Here is a 12,999-nt window from a genome sequence, read left to right as displayed (position 1 = left end):
CTAATTTATGTTTTAATTTGCTGTTTATAAGTCAACAATAATTGATCACTCATTGAAAGCCCGGCTATTTTAAATGGACCAATCAATATCCTCTTTTTCTTTCCTTCCATGGATGCAATTCTAATTAATGTGAAATACACTTTTTAAAGAGCAGAAGCTGTATAGGGAGGTTGATCCTTTCCCCCTCTCCTATTTCCCTCCCTTGCTTCACATAATAAGAAAAAAGAAATTTCCTCCCTTATTTTCCCTCCCTCTCTGTTATATAATAAAAGTACATACATTTCCTTCTATTCCTCCCCAACTTTTTTTTTCCCTAAACACAATGTATTGACAATTTGAGCTGGCGCGCCAACGCGCCAGCGAATTTCACATTATGTAAAAAAGTTGAGTAAAAGAAAACCAAGATATACAAATATATACAACAGCGCTAGTTTCTTCAAAAACACTCCTATTTTGACAAACGTTTTATCGAGTTTTTCATTCATTTTTTGTCTGAAGAGAGAAATATAATATTCGATTTATTTCCCCTTATTTCGGACATAGAAGCGTGCCCGCCTTTTTTTTCATTCCCCCCTCCTCTTACAATAACTTTGAGACGCTCTTAATAATATTCTTTTTGAATCAGTAATGTGTTGTCTTTTGGGGTTATGACGACGCTCTCTCTTGTAAAGGCCGTTGTCATTGATTCCGAATATTCAATAAATATTTATTACAAATACAATTTTAAATGTTATTGAAATATTTATAGTGATTTATTATATATATTTTAGTTGTTGTTTATAAGTGATACTGAGAGAAGTAGATTGAGTTCAAGTAGATGAGATGACTAATAAAAGCTTTAGTGGAATTTTATCTAAGTCATTTTAGTCAATCATGATTTTTTTCATTAATTGCTGTTAAGTTATAAGAATTTGAGTCGAGTTATCAAGATGTCATCCTGGCTCCAGAAGCAAAGTAATCCCAAACTATATCGGCAGCACTCTTCTTCTTCCATTCCCACCTCCAATGGAGGTCCCAAGCCCACTGCTCAAAACACCAAAGAGCAAAAGCCCATTATCGAAATCTACACAGATTGGGCGAATCACTATTTGGACAAGCTAAAAGGACGCACCAAGATCCGTGATTTACAGACGGAGCTCTATGATGGACTCGTTTTGGCAGATGTTATTGAAGCTGTGACGAATGAAAAAGTGCCGGATGTGGTGAGGAAACCTGGGAAAAATGTTAATGCTCAAATTGGAAATATTCAAGCATCTTTGAATTTTCTCCTTTCCAAAGGGATTCAAGTTATAGACATTCGTGCCTCTGAGATCCATGGAGGGAGTCTCAAAGCTATCCTTGGTCTTTTTTTCCAATTGTCTCGCTTTAAACAGCAGCAAAAGCAGATTCAGCAGCATCCTTCTAAAATTGGTCGACCTCACCAGCAAGGCATAACAATGACTTTGACAATGACGACCACTCCACAGCAGCAGCATGGTTCCTCCATTCCGTCACCAACAAAAAAGGCAACATCTGGAAGGCTTACGGCTCCAACAACTCCCACTAAAGTTCCCTGTATGAGTCATTTAAAACCTCCAAAGGTGGTTAAGTCATTCGAGAAAAATCAACAAGCATCTCAAATCCGAGCACCAAAAATCTTAGGTCTAGGACCAGAGCAAAAAGGCATTGGGAAGCGTACATCCTCTTCTTCTGGCTTCAGTTCCCCTCGATCTGTATCATCATCTGGATCTTCCAATATGAGCTCTGATACAAACTTTCCTTCTCCTTCTGCATTACGAAGGATCAGTGAAATCAAGCCTCCGCCTCCCAATCAACCTCCTCCCGCATCCTTGCCAACCCGTAATGGCATCATACCCACCACTAAATCCCATTTGCCTAAATCCTCGGCCATTGCTCGTAACTCTCCAAAGCGATCTCCTAAATTTCCAAGATCCTCAGACACTGAAATCAAAGACTATGGTTTAATCGACTCTAAGGCTCCATATCCTCCACATGCTGGAGGGAAGTCCTTTATTGCAACACCCTCGATGCGCATTCCCCCAAAATCAATAACGATCAAACAACTTCCTGTACTTCCTCCTCAAGGTTGCACAGTAAGACCCCTTCAACAAAAGCCTTCATTAGAGGAAAGTGCCAAAAAACCCACTGAGTTGCCATCTTCTACACTTCTAACATCATCATCTAAGACCTGCAGCCTCCCTCGACGACGAAGAGAGGACAGTTCTCCTGGACCTGCAGCCGTTGCTGTTGTTTCTCCCATGCCTTGCAATAATAAATCTGAGATACTACAACAACCTCAGGATATCAGTGCCAAAGAGAGAAATAATAGTATTAATGAGGATGAAGAAGATCCATTAAAGTGTATCGAGCCTATGAAACCTTTGGGCTTATTTACTAAGTCTCCAAATGGTCCCAGCCATCATTTACCTTTCAGTGGATCCAATGTTGTGAAAAGAAATCCCTTATCCATTCATCAGCAGCAAGGTAATATAATTGATCCTTTGATCTTCCTCTCTCATGTGTCGTTGAAGGATAAAGTCAAGTCATTTAGCAAATCTTTGCTTTTCTTTTTGTAAATCTCTTAGATATATATATATGTTTATATATATATGACTTACTTATCTGTCATGTGTCAAATCCTAGAAAATATCTCCGTAAACATATGTTCATTTTTTGTTTTAATACTTTACTTATTTTTTTTTTTCTAGTGGGGGAATGAGGTCATATCATTAATGTTCATGCATGAATATTTTTCTACAAAATTTATTAAAACATTTATTACCAGTCAGAAATAGGGCTATAATATACTTTATGAGGTTATAATATTAACTGACTACCTCTATCACAATGTAAATATCAGTTATTATTTTTTTCTGAATGATGCAATGTCTATAATATGTCGTTTCTCTTAGTTTTTTTTGGATAGATATGTACTAACATATTTCTTCTTTCTTTTCAGAGGGTTTTTTGAAGAATAAATCCCCCCGCTCCGTTGCTGTTGAGTCGGGTTATATGTCTGACGGTGGGGATCTAATTTTTAATGCAAGTAACGGATCAACTTTCGAAGACGGATACATGTCAGAAGGAGGAATGTCTTTTTACGCACGTAAATTATACCAAACTCAGGGGAATGAGCATGTACCTGATATTTTGTGTCAAACAGAGTCCCTTAAGCAGCACCGTCAACAGCAACAGCTACTACAACAACAACAAAATGGGGGTGGAATGTATCGAGTCATTGGTGGACGGAAGCATGTACAAAAGAGTGATTCCTCATTCCAAACTGAGCCAGTCTCATATAACAAGGAGTATGACTGGAAAAAAGCAATGGCACACAATGCCAGGATACTGAGTAGTCAAGAGAAAGCGATGGATGAATATTTGAGGCGGCAAAGGGCTGTTGCTAAGCAACAATTACATATGAACAAAGATTCACGTCACAGATCTATTGGCACAAAGGAAGATGGTAGAGGATCCTCTATACCTGGTACTCCGGTAATGGAGCCAAGGAGAAACTATTCATCGAGTCTCGAACGCAGCAATAAAAAGGTTTATCGAGAATTTGAGCGCTCTAATGCCGGCGTGGCAAGCCCCATGAGTAGTCGAAAGAACTATTCTCAACAACCTAATAACAAGGATAATGCTTTACTTGGATCCAAGAGTCTTCCCAAAGGATCATCATCCCTTAATTATGGGCTGATGTTGGATCGAATACAACAAAAGCGTCAACATCGTCCTAGTTCTAAAAACGACGGTTCTTTGAGTGACTCTAATTATGCTACATATAGTGAGATCCAAGGAAATAGAGGTGGTTCATCCAGTCCATACTCTTGGCTTCAGCCCGCTTCGACTTATGCTAACTCTGTTGTAGATCCTTACTCGGCATGGAATGACGTTTCTTCCTCAGAAGCCATGGGGAGTACTGAGTCCTTAAACTCAGTCAGTTCTTCTATTCAGCACGCCCGTGCCAACAGTGTAACAAAAGCTAAGCTCATGATGATGCATCATCAACAAAAAATATCTCCTGGAAACCCGCATGGTCGAAATATCGAGAAACAACTCAATCATCAGTCAGAAACAGAGTACTATGGTATACCCGTTCGTCCATCTGCAACGCCTACTTCTATTAATTTAAATAGAGCCAAAAATATCCCTAAGTCTAAATTTAAATCTGCCGAAGATAATTTGTCTCCCAGACCGAGCTATATTTTTGCTTCTTCAAATTACGGAAATAGCAACAGCAATAACAACAAAAATAACAATAATAATATTATTAAAAATGAGGGTATCAAAAACAAATCCGAGACTCCTCTCATCCACGCACCTTCAAAACTCTCAAAAGAGGAGCAAACGAATTGTGACATAATTAAATTAAAAAAGGAACTTGATGATGAACATGATAAAGTGAAAAACTTGACTTCTCAATTGGCCACAAACTCTCATGTTGTAGCGGCTTTTCAACAAAGTTTGACCAATATGTCAAATCGTCTTCATCACCTCACTTTAACAGCAGAGCAAAAGGATTCAGAGCTCAATGACCTAAGACAAACAATTGATAAAATCAGGCAATCTGGAGTCGATGTTGGTTTAATCTCCTCCAATCATCCAGGTGATCTATGTCGTCAGATGTCATCCGATTCCTTCCTAAGTGATGTATCCGACTCTGAGGATAGGCCTGATGGAAAGAAGAAGAGCAAACGCTCCGGTTGGTTAAGGCACTCCTTTTCGAAAGCATTCTCAAGGAATCATGCCAACAAGATAAAGAGTAAAGGTGGATCCCTCTCAGATGCTGAAGATGGCTCCATTACTAAAGCTCTCTATGAACAGGAAGTCAATAACAGATGCTCAAGTGCTGCCTCAGTAGTACAGCCTGAGATTAAAGGAAGTCAATCCTCTTCTGCTTTAGATGATGATGCAAAGGATGGAAAAGACTTAGTATCTCAACTTCAAAGACAATTGATGGAGAAAGACGAACTTCTCACGGAAACGCGTTTAGAAGCCTTGTCCAGTGCTCATCAATTAGAAGCTCTTCGGGAAACTGTATCAAAAATGCGCTCTGAATTGGCATGTCTAAAGAACGACAATGAAAAACTAAATTCCCTTGTCCCTCATCGCACTGTTCCTAAATCCTCCTCTTCTTCTTCCATATCGTCTTCTCGGCACTCTCTTGCTGTCACTGAAGAAGGAGAAGACAGTGTTCAAGATATAGTTAGGAAGAGGCATTCATCCCACGTTACTACGGACTCAAGTATGTTCTCCGGTCACTCAAGTCTGGACTTATCATCGACTACTGATCCGACACACAAGGATGGAGGAAAACTGGTTTCTGTATCTGTTTGCGGCGATGGACAAGATACTCGTATTGGAGTTATTGCTGTTAGTGGAAAGTCTACATGGGAGTTGCTTGAAAGTCTCATTCAACGTCTATTCAAAGAGTACGTCATGAGAGTTGATCATGTTTCCAATTTAGGACTTGCATCCGACTCCATATCGCATTATCAAGTAGGAGAAATTCGTAGGAGTAAGCGTAACTCGGCTAATCCAGAAATGCTGCCCTATGGATATCTAGTTGGGGATACAACAGATATAAAAGTGTATTTGAGGAAATCTGTGAATCATGTAGACTCTCTTGCATTTGAAACTCTTATTCCCAAGTCCCTTGTTCAACGCTATGTTTCCTTACTCATGGAGCATCGTCGTATCATACTTAGTGGTCCCACCGGAACAGGAAAAACGTTCATTGCCAAAAAACTGGCCAACTTCCTTGTTCAGCGGAAAAGGGAATCTGTGTCATCGCCCATTATGTCTCCTTCGAAAATTGAATCAGTCGCTAATTTCATCGTCAACATGAATAATGTAAACGAACTGCGCGAATATTTGAGTGGGATTTCAGATAAATGCAACTCTGCATCTGAAAAAGAGAGTCTTCCAACAGTGATTGTTCTTGATAATCTTCATTTGGCAGGGCAGTTAGATGAAGTTTTTAATGAATTCTTAAAGGCTAGCTTTGACACATGCCCATACATAATCGGTACACTGAATCAAACGACAACCTCCGCTGCCACAACACATTTGCAATTGAAGCATAACTTTAGATGGATATTATGTGCTAATCATATGGAACCTGTTAGAGGTTTTCTGGGTCGTTATTTAAGGAGGAAATTGCTCGTTGTAGAGACGGCGACACGTATTTTTGATGCGGAAATGTCTAGTATTGTGGACTGGATTGCCAAAGTCTACAGTCATTTGAATAAGTTTTTAGAGACGCACTCATCTTGTGGTGATATTACTTTTGGTCCACGACATTTCCTGAATTGCCCCATAGACATTATTACATCTCGTAACTGGTTTGTCAATCTATGGAACACGGTTTTGATTCCTTATATGACGGATGCTCTTCGAGAAGCTATACAGTTATATGGCAAAAGAGCATCATGGGAAGATCCTTTTTCATTCGTTAAAGAGACATGGCCCTGGCCTGGTGGTGATTTAGATGTTGAGGAACTCTCACGAATTAAGCCGGAAGATGTTGGGTTTGATATGAAAAATGCCCTTCCCTCTCGCCCTAATTCAAGTATTGGAGGAGATTCTCTTCTGATTGATGAATTATCCAGTCCTACAAGTGGAGATCCTCTCTTTAACATGCTTATGCATCTACAAGAGGCAGCTGCGAATAACGAGACAAAGAGGGATGACCAAAGAGACGAAGATGAAGAGGACGAGGAAATCTACAAGAACAGGAGCTGAAGAAGGATGTGAATCATGAACTCTCTCTCTCTCTCTCTCTCTATATATATATGTATATTAAAATACATAGTTTCTCCCTTACTACTTATAAAATCTGATACGATTAATAGATTTATCTCCCTGATATGTATTTGAAATATTTTTATATCTTCCTAATATCAAGTTACTTACATACCAACTATTTATGTGTACATAGTAGAGTACGTAGGTACATGCTTGACCCCCCTTCATTTTAATTACCTCCCTACTAATTCATCATTTTCAATCTCTATATGTGCCCAAAGAAATATTCTATATTTGTATGAACAATTATTACCTTGAATATTTTTTCATTTATACATACATACGTTATATACACCATCCTATTATCTAGTCATTTTCTACTACCCACCCTCTATGCCTTCCTTCTTACTGTGTATCCCCAATGAAAACTGTTTGAGACACGTCTTTTAGAATTTTCATGAAAAGAAAAGAAACAAAACTATTATGATATATATTATAAAATTTGAGGAGTGAAATTAATTATTTTTTTGTTGTAAAGGGGCATCTTGTTTTTATCATGAAGTAAAAACAATCATTTCTATATTATTATTCTATATAATTAATAATTATTGCATATTTGTGTTCAATGTTTTTTTACCGCATAAAGAAATTATATTAAATAAATAAGGAAAATTTAGACTTTTGTATGTAGTAATTTAATAAACAAACTCTTTTAAAATGAAATACCACTTTTAAATAGTTGAAGGAACGTGACTATTTACGCAAATGGTGGGATTGTGAATGATTTATGGTTCATCAGGTAGAATTATAAAAAAAATTCTTCAAAAGGTTGGGTATTTGTAGATATAAAATCAATTAATCATTCATCCTGTTCATTTTGTTGATATTTCAAAGTCCCTGGTAAAACATTCCGAATAGTCGTTTGGGTCCAAAAATGTAAAGAACATAGTTAGAGGACATTATTACCTTATACTGGGATTCAATGCACACTTCCTATGCATAATATTTCATATTTGTAACACACTTATTGAGATGCAGCTGAATTAGTCGCTTCTCATCTTTCATTTAACCTTTACTGAAAGGGGCCGCGTAGCAGGAGAGAGGTAGGGAACATAGCCTTTCTATTTTTTTCAAAAAGTTTACAATTATCTTATATAAATGTCTTGTTTAAATTACAGTTGTTGCCCCCACATTCGAAAGGGTAAGCAGGGCAGATAAGTTGATTAATTTATTCGTTTGTTTAACATTATAATTTAATCTGATTGAACTTAAGAAAGGATATACGACGTTATTCACTAAAAAAGAAATGTAAACTGTAATAAGTTGACAGTTCTGGATTTTTATACTTTCTTCAAGGTAACAATATATAAGGTGTGTAAATAAGAGATATCTTTGCCTTTGTTGACTATTGTATTGGCGATTTTGACGACGTCACAGGGGAGTCAATTGAGAAAGAATTTCAAATTTATAAAAGTAATTATATTAATACATCCTATGATAGCATTTTATTTTCTTATTAGTCAATTCTATTAATTAGTTTAAATTTTTATGTTAGTCAGGATTATAGTCCAATATTGTACCTATGGGTTTTAACTTCGAGTGCAACTCGACTATGAAGTCGTAGTTACACGATAATTAACTAGACCTGGGGGCCGAGTTTTCAATTTTTCTGTAGGCCCACGATATGTAACACCAAAATTGAAAAAATGATACATAAATGAAAACTATTGTTTAGATTCGCAAATTACATAATATTGAAGTCTACCAGATCTTAAGTATTATTTGTATTGATCTCTTTATGTTTAATAAAGTACTTTTTTTTAAATTTGAAAGTAATATATGTATATGGACAGAATAATTAATGTGTTTGATTCATAGTCCATATATTTGAGTCTCCTTATTTTATTTCAAATTTTGTCATTAAATAGAAAAATCTACTTATTTACCAACAACTTAAATTTAATTTAATTGAGATTACGTTATTAAATATACAAAAAAACTAAAATTGTCAATTTTTACAGTGTAGAATTGGATACATTTGCAGTAAAATCATTAATTTTGAAGGAACAGTTCAAATCATTCAATTTATTAGGTGTGTACATAATATATCAACACCTACAGATAAATATTTCATTAGAAAAATCTAAAAATATTTTATTATGATGCCTTAATTAATACCGCTCAATTATTAAAATATTTTGAATATTGAGAATCAAATTGTAATTCTCATTTTGTCTAAATATGTACATAATTCAAAAACAATTTGTTATTCTAAATACTTATTTAAGTCCATATATTCTAAGGGACTATGAAACCGGCTTCGAATATTTAAAAAAACCTCCTATCTGCAACATTAATTTAGACCACCGTGAGTTAAAATGAGTTTATACATATTGTTTTTAATGGAATCATCATCTTACGACACTCTTTGATAAATAAACTATGGATATATATTCCTTTATAGCTCTCAAATAATAATTAATCATTTGAAGGAACTCACATAAGTGTTTTTGTTACTGTACTAACCTCTTTTCAAAGTTCAAAGATCTCAAATTCCTTGTTTTTGATGTGGTTTCAGATATGTCAAAGAAGTTGAAAAATTCATTAATAATGTTAATTAATTATCATTGAATGTCGTGTGACTTGCATTTCTTTCAATTTCCTAGATACCTCATCCACAATGTTGACCACTATTTATTGAAAAATTGCTTAGAGCTTCTTCTTACAATGGCTATCAATGATATAGTTGGTATTATTCTTAAATGTATTTAAATAAAATTTGTAAAATCCATCCTTTGTCATCAGAATTTCATTGGGTTTGACTAATTACATAAAATATGAAATGAATCTCTTATTCCTCCAAATTTAAGGACTTAATATTAATTCAAATTTAATGACGAGTATTTATTAATATCCATATAACTACGCAGAAATATAATACTTACCATAGAAGATGGAATATAACAAATGATAACTGTGTCAATCATGTTTTCTTGGAATTTATTATGCTAAGTTAATGATTAATTGGATATATGCTTCAACATCAAGAAGAAGAGTTGTAGTTTTAAAGGCTAGCTAAATATATGATTTAGAAGGAAAATGTACATAGATTAATTATCTCATTTTCATAGGAAATCCTCCTTATGAGGTCAATTATTAATATCACATTTGACTGCCCGTTAATAATTGATGAAAATAAGAAATGGGCAATTGATTGAAAATTAGTCACTCAGGTAAGAAAACACATAAATATACTTATAACTAAATATTATAATGTTTTTGATTGAGTGATTAGTTTATTGGTACGACTAACGTATTATAGCTACAATTGCCTCTATTCAAAAAGTAAATCAGGTAAGTACTTGCTTCTAGATACCTACTTATAATTTTTCTTCAAAGAAAACAAACAGAAGCCATGAGTTTACTTCCGAATCCCAATCACACTAATTTTTATAATGGATTATAAATAAAAGCTATTTGTTTATATTAGTAGGGGACGTATGAAACTAATTTTACCTTAATTTATCCATATCTAGTCATATTATGACCAAAAAAATACCCATTTTATGCGACGGCATCCTTTTTTTACTCTCGAAATAGTATTTTATCTATAGCTCAGTTTCTATAATATGTAGATAAATAATCTAAAACAATTATCTTGTAAGACTTTAGGCGTAAAACACTTTAAGACACATTTTGAAATGCATAAATTCGATTTTAGAACATAAATCTGCCATAAACTATCATTTTATAGCTACGGAGCTATAAAATTTTTGTTAAATTCTTGAAAATTAGCATTATTATTTAATGAAACAAAATTTTAAAACTGTATCATTGTCTGATGACTTTGATCAAGGGAAGAATGGAGTTCACAAGTCCTTCAGTGTCTTCAAAGACAAGAGATTCACTCAACTTGGTTACCACTCTGGATCTGTACATGGTTTGGTCCCACATTTGAAAAAACTCTCAAAGATACACACCAAAACAGTCTTTTTGGTCGTGCATGCAAAATATACTTGGAGAACTATTTTGTTATAGAAGTACTCTCGCTATTTTCACATTCAACATGATAATGTATTTACTAAACTGTGTTGAAATTTCAAGTCTGACCGCACTACGCACATATCTTCCAAAATCGTAAGTTTAAGATGAAAAAACACTTACAGAATACCATGTAGATTGGAAGTAAGGATACAAGGGCAACAAAATACCATCTACAAACTTTAAAAGTTCCTCCTGAGAGATATGTGCAGAGATAGAGCAGATGGGTGAGGCAATCGAGTAGCAGAGAATACTGGGAGGACAGTGTGGATAGGCTGACACAGGTCTGTATAAATTAAAAACTCTTTGTAATTTAATAAAGCTTCATTAACTGTATACAAGAAAACTGTATCTTGTACTGCCCAAGAATTTTAGAAATTCTGGCTTGTCGAGTCCTATGCTTATATGACAACTCCGAGCTAGACACAAAAGTAGACCCTTGGAATTAGTGTTATGTCGTTCATTATTTGTTAAGCCCCCTACAGACTTAGGACTGGTTCTACCTTTCCTTGGGACACATTCTTAAGAACGTCCGTTTTTTTGCACCGGTACCTAACTGTTAGTTTTTGGAATTTTCAGAAATATGTCGATGGTTTATTAAGTCAAATAAGATCTATGAGATATGTATTAAGCGCATTGCACATTTTTTTGCAAAAAATATTATTGTTTGCATGATAATGTAATGTAATACAAACATAATATATTTTACTTATTTTCATAGGAAAAACACCTTCCATGACGTCACGAGGGATCAAATATACTTTTTTTATGTACTGGACCACGGTCCTTGAACCTAAATACGGAACCGACAAAACACTACTTCTAAGATACTTTCCATGATAACGTAATCTTTCATGATATATATTCTTTTGTGGACTAATTAATTATGACCACGTTTAATTGGATATATTTCTATTTCTACTATTAATTGAAAGGAATTAATTTCTCCTCTACATTACTAACAAATTTATGTATCAACCTAAGGTCCAAAAAATCCTTTGGATTTACAGAAGTATATACATTTTCACTTTAAATATAAGAAAACCATTTGCTTTACTCTTTTCGCTACGTAAAAATGATATATTCTTGGGGGAACTTAATATTGTTGGACGTATTGTAAGGATCAAACAGGGACAAAACAGACTTTAAGTGCCAAGTAAAGGACCAATACAGCCCAATACCTCCCCTATAATATTTATATATATCTACATATTATATCAACTGTTGTCAGTATAATATTTCATGAAAAATAGTCAAAGAAATAGCTAGGTGATTTCCCATTTTTTAAATTCAAATATAGGCTGTAATAACTTCATAATGTTCATATAAAAAAACTCTAATTATGCATATTACATACATCAATAATTGACAGTATTTTTCATATAACTAGCTCAAAAAACACTTCCAGGATGTGAATGAAAGACTGAATAAATTATAAACCGCACGTGTCGACACTTAAAGAGAGTTTTAGTTTGTTATTTATTTATTCAAGTTTGAGTATATCTGAAAAAAAATCAATTTTTCGACAATGAGTTTTTTTATGACTAGAAGATAATAATAATGATAAAACCGAATGCTAACAATGGGAAGCCTCATCCATGTAAAAGAACGAATCATTAGTTATACAAAAAATGATGAGTCACTACTCTGAATGAAATCATTGGAATTAGAAAGCTTGGCTATATATTTATTCGATTCTTTTGAAAGGAAAATGTAGATCAATCTTTAAAAAAATTGAACCAAAAAATGTTTTCTTTGAGCAGTTGATTAAAAAAAAAATAACTTCAATATGTAGGGGAACTAAAATTTTCAATATTGATATACAAAAAAATGTAAGCCTTGAAAACTCCGTGTAATTATTGTATGATTATCCCCGTGTGATATTTTAAAAATATATAAAAGAATAGAGTGAATGACGTCATAATATAATGTCCCATTAATATTTGTGATACTATATAAAAAAATGTCTGTTATATAATTTTTTTTTTTAAAGTATCAGAGCATTATATTAAACTATTGCAAAGAAAAGCATTTGCTAAGTTTGAAGCAAATCAATTCCTGTTATTTTTTTTGAAGTGCAATAGGCATACCTTTATTTATAATTATGACAAAAAACAAACACTGTAACTTAATAAAATACAATCCCACACGTATCTGACATGGGTCAAAAAAAAAATAAGAAGAAAAAGGACACTAAATATCATAAGT

General features: G+C 34.2%; 1 protein-coding gene across 1 annotated transcript; it reads left to right on the top strand.

The window, feature by feature from the left end:
• The first annotated feature begins 622 nt into the window (after positions 1–622).
• Positions 623–7,426, top strand: sick (sickie). The gene is made up of 2 exons (XM_040714112.2): positions 623–2,484; positions 2,960–7,426. Exons 1-2 carry the CDS (start codon positions 930–932, stop codon positions 6,745–6,747), a joined length of 5,343 nt encoding a protein of 1,780 aa, XP_040570046.1. The 5' UTR covers positions 623–929; the 3' UTR covers positions 6,748–7,426.
• Positions 7,427–12,999: the final 5,573 nt, after the last annotated feature.

The sequence above is a fragment of the Lepeophtheirus salmonis genome, chromosome 6, assembly GCF_016086655.4.
Source record: "Lepeophtheirus salmonis chromosome 6, UVic_Lsal_1.4, whole genome shotgun sequence".
Taxonomy (NCBI): Eukaryota; Metazoa; Arthropoda; class Copepoda; order Siphonostomatoida; family Caligidae; genus Lepeophtheirus; species Lepeophtheirus salmonis.
Note: the sequence above shows the minus strand (reverse complement) of the source record. Positions and strands in the feature narration are given on the sequence as shown.

What these genes read in the sequence shown, in the direction of transcription:
- sick (XM_040714112.2), top strand. Translation starts at nt 930, where the DNA reads ATGTCATCCTGGCTCCAGAAGCAAAGTAATCCCAAACTATATCGGCAG. An exon ending in ATCCATTCATCAGCAGCAAG is followed by an intron (nt 2,485 to 2,959) that starts GTAATATAATTG and finishes CTTTCTTTTCAG; the next exon opens with AGGGTTTTTTGAAGAATAAA.